Source organism: Chanodichthys erythropterus, chromosome 23 (genome assembly GCF_024489055.1).
Source record: "Chanodichthys erythropterus isolate Z2021 chromosome 23, ASM2448905v1, whole genome shotgun sequence".
Taxonomy (NCBI): Eukaryota; Metazoa; Chordata; class Actinopteri; order Cypriniformes; family Xenocyprididae; genus Chanodichthys; species Chanodichthys erythropterus.
Genome location: NC_090243.1, coordinates 28136840 through 28154438, shown reverse-complemented (window position 1 = coordinate 28154438; position 17599 = coordinate 28136840). Strand labels below are relative to the sequence as shown.

Genomic DNA, 17599 nt, shown 5'->3' with positions numbered 1-17599 from the left:
GGACCCGCCCCACTTGTCACAAAAATTTTAAGTTCTACTAACTTAAAAAAATGAGTTAGTTTACTTAAATGTTTTGAGTATTCTGAACTTACAGAGTTTTACAGTGTAACGTAATTAAGAGATGGCAACCAGTGATGTTCCTCACTATCAACGCTGAAATTAATCAGCAGCAGTCAGGTGGTACAACTAGAGCTCTGTAAGTTGTTTATGTTCATTATTATTGTAATATTATGTGCTTTGAGACATGAGGTCATTTAACGTCATCTCTTGTGACGCTTTGCAGTGTGTGTTCATGTGTTTTGGAGGCGGCATGGCTTTGGAGTCGTTTTGAAGGGAGGGTGGGATCTTTTGCTTTTAAAGCTAGCTTGCATTTGCTAGCCTCTCCAAAACTGCCTACCTTAGTTTTAAAGTGCAATGAAATGCAAGTAGTGACAGATCTGACTCACAGTATTATGACGTACATCCAAGTGAAATGGATTATTGGAGAAAAAAATAAGGGCGGGGACATCAATCGGTTCAATCAGTCATTTGTTGATTAAATGGAAGCAGATCTGAGTTTAAGCAAACTAAATGATTGGAGAAATCCATGATATGTCACCACAGAAAAGTCTGCTGTTTCACAAGTTATGACATTTTTTTATTACAAATTACAAGTTAATTTTTAAAGTGTCTAAAATTCACATTGTATTTCTGCAATTTTGTGCACATCTCATTTGCAATAATTATATTGTGCAGAAGTAATAGATTACAATTGAGTCACCAATCTCTCTACATTTTGCCATCAACCAATTAGAAATCCATACTTGTCCTCCATTACTATAAACTGCTGGCAAACCTTGATCTTAACTCCAGGATGAAATATGTTACACTGCCAATGAAAGGAAAAAATAATAATCAAAGTAAGCAAATAAACAGTGGATGCCAATACAATTCAGCACACATTAACTAATCTAATGTTGAGAAAAGACAGAAACAGTCACATTAACATTTGATACCAGGTACAAAATAGTACAAACTCAGTGCTAGAGGACTGAGCATCATGGCTTCTGTCATTCCAGTCCATCTTAAATAGGAAAAGTTCACTTTAAAGTGACTTCTAGCCGCAACATGTTCAGTTTTACGTAACAATACACACATATAAAACTTCTTCCTCGACATTATCTCGCAGACTGATCTGTCTTGGCTTAATGTGAGTATTTAATGTGCTACTTGAAAACAGATCAAAGGTTTTAGTCCAGTTATTAGTCATTAAACATAATAAACGCCACCTCTTATAGATATTCCTCCTTCCTACATGTTCTTACAAGCAAATGAGTTCCTGTTATTTCCAAATTGTTTGCTTCTGCAGAAGGTCGGAATGAGTAAAGTGGCCATAAGGAGTATTTGTCATTGCAAACAAACAAAACATCAAGCAAATAAGCTAGTAGTGCTTCACTTTTCTGAGCCACTTTAACAAACATCAAGGTCATTTTTAGAGGATGTATGAAGTCGTAAAGCTAGTATTTCAGAAATTAAGCTCCTCTCTACAAAGAAGCCTCTAAAAGGATAGATTTCTGATCTGAAGGTCAAAGTTCATCTGCAATTATTGCGTTTCCCTTTCAGCAATAGACATCCAGATGTATGCAAGTCTCATAAACACAATGTATGGTTTTGTGTGGACCTGTGCTTAATTACAGCCGTATGACTCTGCAGGACGTGACAGCAGGGTTGATGTCTGATCTATTGCATGTGCTTCCGTTATTTGAGAGCAACAGGGGCTCGCAAAGTTCAAAGCACCACAAATAATTTAACCTTGAGCGGAAGAGTCACATCAAGTCACAATAAGCAGCTATTTTGCTATGGCACTTCTGCTTCACAGGCAATATCGTAAGTTTCATACCAAGAAATTTCTGAGCTATGTATTATTCATCTCAGCCTTTTCCTTCTCTTTACGCTTTGCAGGCAGTTACAAGAGCAGCGCAAAATGAGCTCGGGTCAAATATATAGTTTTTTTTAACCTTAAATATTTTTTGTACTGTGACATTACACTCTAAAAATGCTGGGATAAAAACAACCCAAGTTGGGTTGAAAATGGATTGGGTCTGCGAATGGTTTGTTTTAACCCAGCAGTTGGGTTAAATGTTTACCCAACGTACACTCTAAAAAATGCTGGGTTAAAAACAACCCAAGTTGGGTTGAAAATGGACAAACCCAGCAATTGGGTTGTTTTAACCCAGTGGTTGGGTTAAATGTTTGCCCAACGTGCTGGGTAGTTTTTATTTAACTCAACTGTTGCTTGCTTAAAATTAACCCATAATATGCTGGAAATTAACATTTATTAATATGTTTAATAAATGAGCATTTATTAATAAGATAATGAATAATAAACAATAAACATTTATTAAATTGCTTATTAATAAATGTTCACCTTTTGATTATTATTGTTGCCTCTAGTAATTATGTGTCTGATTTTTAATTTCTCACCTATTCATTTTAAGCCAGCCATATAGTCATTTTTAATCAGTAGTTGGGTTAAATAAAACCACCCAGCAGGTTGGGCAAACATTTAACCCAACCACTGGGTTAAAACAACCCAATTGCTGGGTTTGTCCATTTTCAACCCAACTTGGGTTGTTTTTAACCAAACATTTTTTAGAGTGACAGTTTTATTTAACCCAACCATTTATATGGCTTAAAATGAACCCAAAAATAGGTTAGAAATTAAAAATCAGACAAATAATTACTAGAGGCAACAATAATAATCAAAAGGAGAACATTTATAATAAGCAATTTAATAAATGTTTATTGTTTAATTATTATTAATTAAACTTACACATTTTCATTTGTTAAACATATTAATAAATGTTAATTTCCAACATACTTTGGGTTCATTTTAAGCAAGCAATAAAGTAATTGTTAAAAAATAGTTGAGTTAAATAAAACTACCCAGCAGGTTGGGAAAACATTTAACCCAACCGCTGGGTTAAAACAACCCAATTGCTGGGTTAAAATGACCGATTCGCTGGGTTTGTACATTTTCAACCCAACTTGGGTTGTTTTTAGCCCAGCATTTTTTAGTGTATTGTTAATGTTTTTCCATCCCCCATGTTGTAAATTTTACCATATTGCAACAAAACTCTTATTCTCAAAAAAAGCAAAAAAAAAATGTATTTACATAATCCAAATAATTTCTAATTCTAAATGCAAAAAAAAAAATAATAATAATTGTTCGTATTTTTACTCTAGCCAAAGTTAGTGTTAATACATGCAATTAATTTAATACATACATTTAAATTTAGCAGATGCTTTGAGTAACACCACAAGAAATTGGTCATAAATGTACCTAATAATTAAACAAAAGCCTATTATGTACATTTCTTTTTCTTAACAAGGAACTAAATGTGCTACTAAAAATGAGATTAATTGTAATTAAACATTTTAATTGAGGATAGTCATAATTTACATCATTTTTGTACCGTCTATATTTTGTTACATTTAACAAAAGAAAACAAAAAAATTGTTTCTGCAAAGATTTCTGCAAAGACTCATTACTGAAATGTCTCTCACATGTTCTTGACAGGCTCTGGGAGATTCACCCAAATCTTACCTACCTCATCACTTCAGTGACAGAATATTAACATATTCTAGGGTTGGAAGAAGAAGAGGTGTTTGCTGCAATAGCAAAAAAAAAAAAAAAAAGACAAAATCAGCAATCAAACAAATAAACAGGCTCATCTCCAATCAGACTCCTGGCTGCAACCACCTCCTTTATAATATATTTATATTGACTCAAAGGAAAGTCAATGAAAAGGCTGCAGACAGCAATCTTGCAATGGAAGAGGAAAAGCTTGGAAAAAAGAAGCCTATTTATTAGGGTTATTGATGAAGAGCTTGAGTTCTCTCCGCAGAGTCACATCTCCCTATAGATCACAGGCTAATTCAGTGCTCTCACACTCCCGCTTACGCAGCAAAATCACTGATCCAGACTGCCTGCTCAGAGCCGTCCTCAGAATGAAGTGTGCTCTGGAGTGAGCATGCAGTACTCCGCTGGGAAAACCCACTCCAGCTTGGATCAATAGCCCGCCGCCGCCATTCTGCTGAGGCAGAGCTACAGGGTGTGCCTGCTAAGCCATACAAGCATGGGTGTGTGCCATGTATGTATCCAAGTCTTTGCCGTCTGCAAGGACACCCCGTTTATGAAAAGAATGAGAATGCAAAGGGAACGACTCGGGAAGCATGCTCTTCGTTGAGTGTTGTGTTTCAAGGTGAGGTCTTTTCAAGGTGATGGAGCTTAAGTTTCATACTTTGCTGTAAGAGTGCAGTTTCTCTAGACTTACCTGCCTGCAAAATATAGTCTTGATTCAGTTTTACCGCACGTATTTGTGGAGATTTCTGCACCACCAGCATCACTGAACTGTATAGCCAAGCGTAACTGGACTAATGTTGTGGATTGAATGAATAGTGCATTAAAAAAATGCAGTATTTACTGACAAAATGTAATTTGAGAGTAGCACAGTCGCATGCTGTCGTCAGTACTTTAAGTCAAGTCGTGCATCAAATTCCAAACTTAAAACTAATTTTATGTATTAAAATTTCATCCATTTTGTGAATGTAAGGGCGACATTTCGTGAACAACGAAAAACTAATTTGTGAACAAAATGCACCAAGCTTTAGTCACAAAAATGCAACGGAATGAACAAAACATTCACGGAAGGGGTTGCATTATGAAGCATTTATTCCAAAGCTTTTCATGATTCAGCATGACATTTCATTCACAAAATGCACAATCTGTGAAGAACATAAGCATTTCATTTACTGAATTTCATATCATGTAATTCATTCAGTCCACAAAATTGACTGCACTTGACACCCCATAAATGGTAACTGTTTTTGAAACAGGTTTCCCAAACACTTTTCTAATCAGCCATTGGTCAGCCAAACATTTAGCCCCACCCCCAACTCAGAACATTGGATGAGCTGTTGCTATATTGGACTGGTCGGATTCTTAAAGGGATAGTTCACCAAAAAATTTAAATTCAGCCATTAATTACTCACCCTCCTGTCAGTCCAAATCTGTAAGATTTTCGATCATCTTCAAAACACAAATGAAGATCTTTTTGATGAAATCTGAGCTTTCTGTCCCTCCATTGACAGTCTACGCAACTACCACTTTCAAGCCCCAAAAAGGTAGTAAAGACATCATTAAAGTCATCTATGTGACTCCAGTGGCTTCACCTTAGTTGACAAGTCAACTAAAAAAAAACTTAATTTACACTTTATTTACTAAATATTAATCTCTGACATATGTTCATGCTTCATAAAATTGAGGTTAAACCACTGAAGTCACATGGATTACTTTAATGATGTCTTTACTACCTTTCTAGGGCTTGAAAGTGGTAGTTGCGTAGACTATCAATGGAGGGATTTCATCAAAAAATATCTTAATTTGTGTTCCGAAGATGAACAAAGGTCTTATGGGTTTGGAACGACATGAGGGTGAGTAATTAATGACAGAATTTTTATTTTTGGGTAAACTAACCCTTTAAACAAGCAGAAAATGTTATGAAAGCTCCACAGTGTTTACACTTTTCAAGAAAATTTTGCTTTTGACCTGCCTTTAATAGTCTCGTGTTAAGTTTGGATAAAAAAAAAATTATTTTAACACTGGAAAAAAAAAAAAAAATCACCTTTAACATATACACATATTTTCAACCTACAGTCCTTAAGACGTTTTAAACATCTTAAACTTTTGTCACGCAAAAAACAGTCCAGCCAATCTATTCGCAAGGATGCAAAGAGCAAACTCAAATAATTTTCCATATTAAAGAAATGCTCTGTAAAAGAGAAAACCTGGCAATATCAGTGTTGGTTCACCAAACTATTCAAGGCCTGTAGAACAGAAGTGCTTGGACGTGACGCCAATGTTAACAGCAGATTGTTGAGATCTGGGCAGGAAAAATAACACTGATGCCAACTCAAGGCACGCAGGAACCTAATAATGCCCCTTTACAACACCAATACAGCATGCAGCAGTTATCTACTGACAAAAATCAACTTATTAATAATTAAACAACTAGACCTCTCGACACTGAGCTGGAACACATACAATATACTTTCTTGCAATGTTTGGCTTTGTCCAACACTACCCACTCTCACAAACTGTGTACACTTTATCCTCTTTAAGTTCTGCAACTCTAGTGCTTTCTCAAAGCTTCTTGATAACTACACAATGAGGAGGATAAACCTTTCTGCTCACAAGCATGCACATAACGCTTGAGCCAAGATCAACAATGTATTTAAGATCTTACTCCAAATCATGAATCAAGTGGAGTACAGAAAGCTGATCTGGAAGTTAATTTGTGCAGGTTAGGAATTCAAAATCAACACGTGACTACATATTCATACTACAACCGGTGCACAGCTGCCAGCTCTTTTAGTGGCAAAGAGTTTGCCTTCAGATTTATGACCACCAATGAGAAAACATCTGTTAACTGGTCAAGTTTTTTTGTCTAAATGTTCAATGGCTATCTATAGAGTTTTGACCAGTGAACCTTTCCATTTATAAGATAAGAATTGAAAACTGTGTTTTCATCAGTTTTGTGAAATTGAACACTTTATTGGGGAAAAAAATGTGCTCATAAATTGAACATCGCTATGATTTACTCTATACACAAGCTCTACCTTGCCATAAAATAGAGTGTAAGTTTAGAACCCGAGTTCTGAAACATGGTTCCCTCCAAACAAGAATTTAAATGTTCTTAGAATTTTGGCTAACATTCAAGGTTCTCTCAAAGTTATTAACAAACGTTCTTCCAGTAACATTAATAGAATGTTCGTTTAAAGTTATCTGGTCTTTAATAATGTTCTGCAAACGTTAGAGCAAAACGTTATAAATGGATCATTCAAAAGTAGTGTTGAAATGTTTGCAAAATTATAAAATTGAACATTCGCATAACCAAGAAAAAACATTTTAAAAATTGGATGATTTGAATGTTCAGAGATTCAGAAATGACATTTTGATAACTTAAGAATGTTAGCAAAACGTTTTTAGAACATTTTTGTTAGCTGGTGTATGGGCTAATAATCAGAACCCATCTCAGACCTCCAAAAAACCACAGTTTTACCAGCTTAAGATGGTCAGGGTGGGTTTTTTTAGTAACTCATCAACCAGCTGATGACCACCCTGGACCATGCCGGTACAGACTTGGATTTTCCAACAAGAATCTATAAGATCTATAATCATTATAGAAATGTCATGACTTTCCCAGGCCACTAAATGTGTTATATTTCCAGGTTTTTCATGAGCATCGGATCCCTGTCAATCAACCCTTTGAAAAGCTTAAAACCTATCTATAACCATTAAACACTAAGCCACACAACCCATTATAATTTTAAACGGTAGAACTAATAAAGACATAGAAAGCACCATTCATCATGAATGTTTAAGTGTAAACAGTCAAATTATGTGTGAGATTAACATTGCGTAGGCTACATGTGTGGATCCAGGTTTCAGCTTGAGCTCATTTCCAGGGAAGTTTCCAGTCCTTGCCCTCCATCCGTGCCTCTAAAGTTCTTCCTACACTCCGTGTTTACTTGGGAACACTGTAATGCATCTTACTGTAACAAATGAGCGTTATAACAGCCGACATGTCCTGTTTGAAGGAGTTTTGATCGGGAACGCACAAGCGCGCGCCGAAGTTGCAACAATAACAACCCAATGTGACGCAACAATCACAAATCTACAAACACCTTAATCGGACTGTTCGGGAATAGCTACCGACGACCTATCTATTCCCCTTTCTTTCCTATCTTTCTTTCTTTCCTTCTTTCTCCAGAAAAAGCGCCATGTTGAGAGCAGCAGTGGAGTTGACCAGGTATTTTTCTCAAAAAACACTCGACTTACCTTAGCTATGGCTTTTTTATATCTCATTGTCGCTTGCTGAATAAGACTGTGTATTTTGATATTCCCATCCCCACAGGGAACGACCACCCGGGTCCTTCCAAAAGATACTGTCACTTTCATATTCGCCCGATATTCCCAGAGACTCCACAGGGAAGCGCGTGAAGTGTTGAACTCTTCAGGAAAAATCAGTAAGCGACGGTAACATTGTATCCGTACAGGTAAAAAGCAGGATAAATCCTCATGTTGTGCTCCTCAGGTGGGATTGGACCACCTGTTCGGCGTCTGTGCTCGTCTCGGCGTGTGTCAATCGCGGGCGAAGTATCCGTGGGTTGGGCTTCACACACTCACACTCACACACAGCTCTCTGCGACTCACACTGACTCACAGCTCTTTCAATGTGTAGCTACACGAGTATCTGTTTCAGGTTAATGATAACTAGTCGGCTGTTCCAGTAGTTACTAGCATTCATTAGATACTAATGCTTACCAGTTTGGGCTGAATTCAATCATTCCAACACTCTTAAAAAGAAAGGTTTTTCACAATGATCCCAATTTTGTTTCCCCAAAGAACCTTTTCAGTGATCTATTCTTAAAATAACCATTTTTTCTTAGTGTGAAGATCTTTTTAATCATCTAAAGAGCCTTTTGTTCACTGTAAACAATATTTTGTGGAATGGAAAGGTTTAATGGAAGGGTTTGCTCACCAAAAAAAAAATGAAAATTCTGTTATTAGGCTAATTAATCACCCTCATGTCATTCCAAAACTTTTGTTTATCTTTAAAACACAAATGAAGATATTTTTTGATGAAATCGCTCCATTGACAGTCTATGTTACCACTTTCAAGCAACAGAAAGGTAGTAAAGACATCATTAAAGTAATCCATGTGACTTCAGTGGTTAAACCTCAGTTTTATGAAGCATGAACATGTGTCAGAGATTAATATTTAGTAAATAAATAGTAAATTATGTTTTTTTGTTGATGTTGTTGTTTTTTTGCGCAAAGTACTCACGCCACTTATTAAAACTGAGGTTAAATCACTGGAGTCACATGGATTACTTTAATGATGTATTTACTACCTTTCTGGTAATTAAAAGTGGAATGAATCTTTTTATAGTGCTTAGTTTGCTTTTAATTGACTATTTTATTCACAAAATATGAATCTCCAACACGTTCACATGTCTGCTCTTGTGTCAGCACATCATTATGCGTCGTGGCGCTCTAGTTAACATGCGCTGGAGGTTAATATTTTGTAAATAAAGTGGTAAATTATGTTTTTTGTGCAAACAAAGTACTCACGTCACTTCATAAAATTGAGGTTTTACCACTGGAGTCACATGGATTACTTATGTCTTTACTACCTTTCTGGGGATTGAAAGTTGTAGTTGCGTAAACTGTCAATGGAGGGAAAGAAAGGTCTAAGATTTCATCAAAAAGATCTTAATTTGTGCTCTGAGGATGAACAGAATGAGGTTTGGAATGACAGAATTTTCATTTTTGGGTGAAATATGGCTTTAAAGCCCAGAAGACAGACAGACGGAAGACAAGTCGACGGACGGCCAAGTAGCACGTCAGTTCTGCGCCTGCGTGAGATGAAATGCCTTTCCGAACCATCAGGTGGCAGTATCTGAACAGCCAATCAGAATGATCAGATGACAGACCGACGCAACATTTCGAATCAGCCGAAAAAAAGCAGACGAGGACCAACTTCAGCAAACGGTGTGGAAAAACTGAAGAAAAACTGCCCGATGGCCAACCGTCGGCTTGGTGTGTTCCTGCCTTAAAGGATTAGTCCACTTTTAAATAAACTTTTCCTGATAATTTACTCACCCCCATGTCATCCAAGATGTCCATGTCTTTCTTTCTTCAGTCGAAAAGAAATGAAGGTTTTAACCAGAAATGCTCATCTTGAACTTGCTCTCTTCTTCTTCTTTATTAGAATTCCAGCAGTGTACACACTGCTAAGTGTATTACTGCCCTCCGCAGGTCAAAGTTTGAACTAATTGTTATATACTATTGAACTAGCATATTGCATATAAAAATTAGTTCAAACTTTGGCCTGTGGAGGGCAGTAATACACTTAGCAGCGTCTACACTGCCAGAATTCTAATAGAGGAGAAGAAGAAGAGAGCTAGTTCAAGATGAGCATTTATGGCTAAAACTAGCCAAAAATGAGCGATGGTTTCACTAGATAAGACTCTTATTCCTCATCTGGGATCGTGTTAAACAATTTGAAGCTGAGTGAAACAAATTTTAACCTTCAACTGTTTGATGCCCATTGAAGTCTACTATAAGAAGAAAAATCCTGGAATGTTTTCATCAAAAACCTTCATTTCTTTTCAACTGAAGAAAGAAAGACATGGACATTTTGGATGACATGGGGTGAGTAAATTATCAAGAAAAGTTTATTTAAAAGTGGACTAATTCTTTAAGTTTTCTCAGTGTGTTCGGCACCGTCGGCTGAAGTTGGTCCTCATTGGCTTTTTTTCGGCCGATCCGACATGTTGAAGCTCTTTGGTCAGTCGGGCCAATTGATCATTCTGATTGGCTGTTCAGCTACTGCCACCTGCTGGTACGGAAAGGCATTTCTTCTTACACAGGCACAGAACGGGCGTGCTACTTGGCGGTTTGGAGTGCCAGGGCAACTTTGGACACAGACGCTGCCGACGTGAGCCAACCCCACAGTCTGCTTTCATCGCCACTAGTTCGTCGGCGTCGGCTTGGTGTATTTCAGGCTTAAGATTCAGGTTTAAGATTAAGATATGGAACCAATGATGGCAATAAAATCCTTTATTTTTTGTGTTCTGCTACTTATTTTTGTTACTAGTTTGTGCTTTATTCCAGTGGTTTACCAGTAGAGCAAAAATGGGACATCATTAAAAAAATAATATTAATTTTGTCAATTTGCCTGACATCATAGTGGACAAAGGTTTAACATCTAAAGGGAAATCAGTAGTCTACATCATACTATAGTTTATGTCGCTGAGTTTATGTGGTCACTAGCTTGACCATGCTAGATGATGAATCTGTTGTACTTCCAACTGGGCTTGATCAAGCTAGACCTCCTTGAGCCAGTAACAAACCAGCTATCATAATCCAAAAAACTGCTGAAGTTTATTTGACATTATTTTTCATTTTGACAACTTTTGCCACTTTTCATAAAAAAACTTGCAGGACTTATTCATTAGATTTTCATTCTCATTAAATCTTTTAATAAGACATAAATGTAAAACTGCCTTACATGCATCCAGATTTAGCAAAAACACAAAGGTTTATTTCTTTCCTTTCCAACGAAGACATTGGACAGATACACAGCGCTTGTTTACAAGACAGATATCATGCCTTTCATGGTCCATTTGTCTTTAGAACATGTTTTAGCAGTGTCAAGACCTTTTTTTTTTTACAAAAATAAGTTTAAAAAAACAAGTTCCTTTTTATCTTTTAAAAAACTTGTATTATTTCTGCTTTTTATAATGCATAACGCCCCCTTGTGGTAGAAGGAGAGGTTTTGTCCTGAAGTATCTGCTGTTGTAATGAAGATTTATTACTTTTTGAAGCATCCAGTGATTTGACATCTGTGAATCTGCAAAATGTCAGGTTTACGTAAGATGATGTATATTGTAGAGAAATGTTTTGCTGATGACACACATATTGTAGGCATGTTGATTTGGTCAGGCTTCTCCATATGGGTCTCATTAGAGCTGAATCCTCAAGCTCAAAGGAGCTGAAAGTGAATAGGCTTCTGCTGAGTGAGATTTGCTTACAAAGAGTCCCAGCATAGCACAGAGAATCTGCCATCCTTCAGCTCTCTCTGCAGTCGAGTCTTAAGGGTCTATCTGGTCATTTTGTCCTATAAGTGAGTGACATTTACTCACATGAGACAAACGCACTCAATTCATACAAGCAGCCTAATAAAAGTTGTTTTATTCCACATGGAGCGGGACGCCCTCTCATGGTTGCTACCATGTTTGGCATCACATGACTGGCAGAATCCTACTCACTTGGGAAGTCTTGTCATATTTACAGTAACTATTCTGGATTGTAAAAAGCATTCATGTGATCATAGAACTTGTAATAATCACAACTTCAGGCTCATAATTTTCTGAGAGCTACGGCTTGTACCATGTGACAGCTGTACCACGTGACCACTGCAGATTTAATAGCGCAAGAGAAACATAAGTCCGAATTCGAGGATGTGAACAGCTCCAAGTACAGTGTCATTTATTGTCATCTCTTCTTTATGGTAATTACAACATGGCCTTCCATATTATGGAAGGCCATCAGGACCAAAATGTGTGAAACTAATGATTCCCTTGATAAATAGCCAATGTTATTTTTCCATTGGCTTTTGGGTTTTTTGTGGAAACTAAACTTGATTAACAAAAGTTTATGATTCTTGCATGTTTGGTTCATCATATATCTTCACAAATTAACACAAGCATAAATACAGTTGCCAAAAAAGATAAACGTAGGCTATAAATTAATTATACCATGGTCACATGACTCTAATGTCACCAACATTAAGCTTCTGACAACCCTTTTCAGTGTTGACAAAACATTTTCCCTGAAAGTTTAAAATAGATAGTTGCAAGAGCGTGGTTAAACGAGGCTGAAAATGTTACTACAGAGTATTATTTTCATTTGGACCGAGACCACTTTGTTCAAGCGGTCTTGGAGCGATTGTTTTGGTGCAGATCCGAGCACGATTGCCATGTTCATATATGCCTAAACAAACCAAACTAAGGGAGAAAATGCACCAGGTTTCAAAATGAGCCAGGTGTGAAAACGCCCTAATGTCCCCTACAACCTCTGTAGTCCCATTTAGACACTTGTTAGCAACTGCCTTTTTCCAAGCAAAAAATTAAAAATTCACATATTACTGATTATTTTATGTTGTAGAGTAAAACATGAAAATACGTATCTTAGATCTTATTTCAGGCATTTAACCAAAAGCCCATTAAAAAAAACATTGATTTCAGGACGGTGAAACTGGAAAGGCTTAAATGTGATTGTGTTTCAAGGTTTTGGCTTACAAAAACATGTCATTCCTGCAGCACTCTATTTTCATTGACTTTTGGTTGTGAAATAAATAATAGGTAACATTTGTGTAATGCTTCATCCACACAGATAGGTGTCAGTATAACATTTGCCAGTACAATACAACAGACCATTGTCCTTTTCAGGAAGTCAAGCCCTACATCCAAAATCACATACTTTCTTACTATATATATAGTAGGTGAAAAACAAGTGTGAGAAATTAAGTATGACCAATTCACAGTACTCATAAAAGAGTAGGCAAAAAGTACCCGGATGATCTACTTATTCCGGTGAGATTCTGAAGTATGCATACGATGGACACTTTGCTTTAGGATTTGTGTATGGCGGTGAAGCAACGTAACTGATGCTGTTAGGTCACATGACAGTGACAACATGATGAATGTAGTAAGTTTGGATTACATTCTTAATACACAAGATGCGTAATACCCATTTTGCATACTTATGCACTATTCTTTGCCATGTATAAAAAGTGTGAGTAGTGTGTTCAAACTGAAAATCCCAAAAAGAAAAAGTGCACTTTAAATACCTGGATGACATCCAGTCCAAGTTGGGAAGTCGTAATTGCGACTTCAGGTGCGTTCAAGTCACTTTGGTCAGAGTAAGATTTTTAATCTTTTTTTTTTTTTTTAACTAAACAATCAGGTGTTTTATTTTTTATTGGGGGGGGGGGGGGGGTTTTTTATTTTGCACATGTAACTTAGCTAGTTTTATTTAATTTAAACAAATTTAGCATTAAAACAGACGCTGCATTAGTTGCGTCCACCATATTTTCTCACTTTAATGCCCTAAACTCGGAAAGAAAGAAATCACTTTGCGGTGGTGTTCATATGCATTTACCTAATAAACACAATCTTTCAGAAATAACTTGAACGCACCATTAAAAAAGATTCTAAAAATTCACCTTTAATAAATTACTGATGATGAAGTCATTCTTCTTAAAACATTTACGAAAAAGTTTGTTTTTATTTGTTTATTTGACAAGCAGCAGAATCATGTTTGTCACCTCATATCTGTTTTTTAATATTTTGAAAGTAAATGCAATTATCAGTATACCGGTTTTATTACAATATTTCTTTTACTTTGATACATTAAAAAAGAATACACACAACAACTGCAACGTGAGAAAAGAAAGCGTGGTTGTTTTTCGGCCGTTTCTCAAACATTTCACTCGTTTTGCTCTATGTGATGCATTTCATTTGCTCGCTTTCTCTTGTATGATTACGTCTAAAAATGTATTATCCTTTTACACTCGAGTAGCTATAGGCATTCTTCTTTTCTCGTAGACGCACTGGGCGTGGCACTGGTGATGTAAACAGCATAAAATCAGAAGGAGGGGGGGAGGGGGTGTGGAGAGACAGGGTGCTTTTGATGACTGTCCAGCTACTCGGAGGCCCTTTTTGAACAAAGTTGGAGGCACAGAGTCCCGATTCAATCCGATGGTTGAGTGCCAGAGCCAGCCAGAGCCGAAAATAAAAGACATGTTTACCGTTCACGCTTTAGGGCGTTTATTTTCTTTCATTAAATTAATATGGTTTTATGCGACATAGCTGTATTCATCCGCAGAGCTCTGGCTTCGCTCGATGTACTGCTTGTCGATAAGAACCTCAATGCACTTCTTGATCATGCTGATACTCGGACTGAATCTCGCTTTGGATTGGTTGATTACCTGAAAGAATAAAGACACACAAACAAAATTAGGCTGCTTATATTTGCTATAGCACAACATTTACATGCAGTATATTATGGAAGCTTATTTCCGTAACTAAATAAAAGTCAGTATTGCGAGATATAAAGTCAGAATTGCGTGATATAAAGTCAGAATTGCGTGATATAAAGTCAGAATTGCGTGATATAAAGTCAGAATTGCAAGATATAAAGTCAGAATTGCGAGATATAAAGTCAGAATTGCGAGATATAAAGTCAGAATTGCGAGATATAAAGTCAGAATTGCATGATTTAGTCAGAATTGCGAGATATAGTCAGAATTGCGTGATATAAAGTCAGAATTGCGTGATATAAAGTCAGAATTGCGTGATATAAAGTCAGAATTGCGTGATATAAAGTCAGAATTGTGAGATATAAAGTCAGAATTGCGAGATATAAAGTCAGAATTGCATGATTTAGTCAGAATTGCGAGATATAGTCAGAATTGCGTGATATAAAGTCAGAATTGCATTATAAAGTCAGAATTGCATTATAAAGTCAGAATTGCGAGATATAGTCAGAATTGCGTGATATAGTCAGAATTGCGTGATATAAAGTCAGAATTGCGTGATATAGTCAGAATTGCGTGATATAAAGTCAGAATTGCGTGATATAGTCAGAATTGCGTGATATAAAGTCAGAATTGCATTATAAAGTCAGAATTGCGAGTTGTGAGTTATAAAGTCAGAATTGCGTGATATAAAGTCAGAATTGCGTGATATAAAGTAAGAATTGCGAGATATAAAGTCAGAATTGCGAGATATAAAGTCAGAATTGCATGATTTAGTCAGAATTGCGAGATATAAAGTCAGAATTGCGAGTTGTGAGATATAAAGTCAGAATAACGAGTAGGAGACTTTATTGAAATCCATATTTCCTAGACAATAAAAAAAGCAAGGCAAACCTGCCTGCATCACTGTGTCCTTGATATGTGCAGCTAGCCATACGTAGCACAATGAATAAATAAATGTAAGCATTTCTGGATGCACAGCTTTGATTCTAATATGCAATATATACAATACAGTCATTCTAATATACTGATTTGCTGCTCAAGAAACATTTCTGATTATTATTAATGATGAAAACAGTTTTTGATGTTTAACATTTTTGTGGAAACCATGGTAAAAGCCAAAACCAAAAGTTCTGACAAAATGTTAAATGCTGCAGTCGAAGTAAAATGTTTGAGTAGCAATTGGGTGGGTTTCATTGTGAAAACTTGGCAATCCTGGTGCCAATTTACTTTCGAAAGGTGATTTGCTCTATTTTGATCGCTTCCGTAGACATCAGTGTTTATATCCGAACTATAAACTTTTATCCCATTACTTCTGTGATATTTTGAATATTTGCAACACAGAAATAATGAAACTGTGTGGTTGAAAAGAAATGTTTTATACCTATATTTTAACTGCTCTATCTGGCTCGGCGGCAGTGCAAACACATATTTGAATGTTCTGGTGTGATTTTGTCAAAGGTTTAATAGACACAGGGGAATCGTTGTCATTTAGGAATGAGATTGCGATCTTTTAACGATTAATCATGCAGTTCTAGTAAACATCATGGTAGTTTTTGCATTACTAAATTTAATTTATGCTAATTATGATCAAATCTGCCCACACAGCATGTTTTTCTGTGAATGAGAATTTGCGGGGAAATGTGCTCAAGTGCCATGAAAATAAACAGATCTTACTGGTCCTTAAACAGGCTTCATTTTCTTTATGAAAAAAACCTTTTCAGTTGATTTTGAGGTGAAATATGACACAGGCTCTTTTTTGTAAAAATTCCCTGCTACAGATTCACCCATGTTCAATGCAAACAGGTTATGATCTATTATACCATTCCCTCTTTATTCACTGTTCAAAAGAGACAAACAATGTACAGCTTGTCTATGGATAGGGGAAACAAACAGTGCGAGTTTAGTGTCAAGAGTGTGTATGTGTGTGTGTGTGTGTGTGTGTGTGTGTGTGTGTGTGTGTGTGTGTGTGTGTGCAATAAAAACAGTATATATTAGTTTTCTTGTGTAACAGCCTGTGTTGGCAGACTATCTGCTCTTCAGACGTGTTCTGACAGCAGTCTATAAAAGTTTCCCATTCCTGACATTTCACAGTGATCTTATCTGCATTTACAGTCTGACATCTGCGTCAGGTTCCAAACTATTGTATACCGCACACCTTCAACGCCTCTTTTCATTTCATATTGGTGTCTGATGTCACAAGTGAGAATTATACACTGGAATAGTCAAGTTTTAGCAGAAGAGAATGTCATCTCACCTCCTGTATGAGGGCGTTGTGTCTCAAGACTTTCCTGGCTTTCATAATCCTCACTATAGCAGCCTGTAAATACATTTTCCTGTCTTCATCCACGGCACTCCTCGTCTGTTCCAGTTCCTGCCACACACGGAGGACAATACAGGGTTTATATGACTAGATATATAATGAGAATTATCAATGACATTTGCTCAACATGAGACACAGTACCTGTGGTGTGTCCTTCTGCATTGATGTTGTGATCTTGAACTTTGTTCTTTTACTGGTGAAACTCATAATTAGGGAAAAAGTGGATTCGGCCTCAATTTCCTCCTGAAGGAAAAGAGAAAGCGGAAGTTAACTTATAATCAATCAGTTAACGGTTTGATTAAAGTGCCCCTGTTATGCTTTTTTTGGATATTACCTTTCATGCAATGTGTAATACAGCTGTTTGTGAATGTAAAAGGTCTGCAAAGTTACAAAAATCAAAGTGCAGGCAAAATGTAGTTATTGTTCCAGGCAGTTCAGAGATGTCCAGTCGTACTTCCTGCTCGAGCCTACGTAGGTTTGTATCAAATTTGCATAATGCCAGCTTATGGTTTTCATGGTCTCCTCGGCCCTGCCCTCAAACACTGTAGCTGCAGCTGAGACTCGAGTTTGGTTCGTGTTGTTCATGTCGAGAAGACGCTGTTTTCAGCTGCCAAAGCAAAATCCA

General features: G+C 36.6%; 2 protein-coding genes across 9 annotated transcripts in view; both read right to left on the bottom strand.

Moving 5' to 3' along the window:
• pard3aa (par-3 family cell polarity regulator alpha, a) overlaps positions 1-8311 on the bottom strand; it is a 560621-nt gene extending 552310 nt beyond the window's left edge. For 3 of the 6 annotated variants that reach the window (XM_067377327.1, XM_067377329.1, XM_067377330.1), the window contains exon 1: positions 7883-8310. In XM_067377327.1, the coding sequence (XP_067233428.1) occupies positions 7883-8002 (120 nt within the window). In that variant the 5' untranslated portion in view covers positions 8003-8310. Of the gene's footprint in view, positions 1-7882 lie in introns of all 6 variants that reach the window. The other 3 variants (XM_067377328.1, XM_067377331.1, XM_067377333.1) reach the window with 2 other exon arrangements.
• A 5590-nt stretch (positions 8312-13901) lies between these two features.
• cul2 (cullin 2) overlaps positions 13902-17599 on the bottom strand; it is a 30565-nt gene continuing 26867 nt past the window's right edge. For all 3 annotated transcript variants that reach the window (XM_067378204.1, XM_067378205.1, XM_067378203.1), the window contains 3 exons: positions 17116-17217; positions 16909-17025; positions 13902-14603 (listed from right to left, as the gene is read on the bottom strand). In XM_067378204.1, coding sequence (XP_067234305.1) covers positions 14472-14603; positions 16909-17025; positions 17116-17217 — 351 coding nt within the window. In that variant the 3' untranslated portion in view covers positions 13902-14471. The remainder of the gene's footprint in view (positions 14604-16908; positions 17026-17115; positions 17218-17599) is intronic.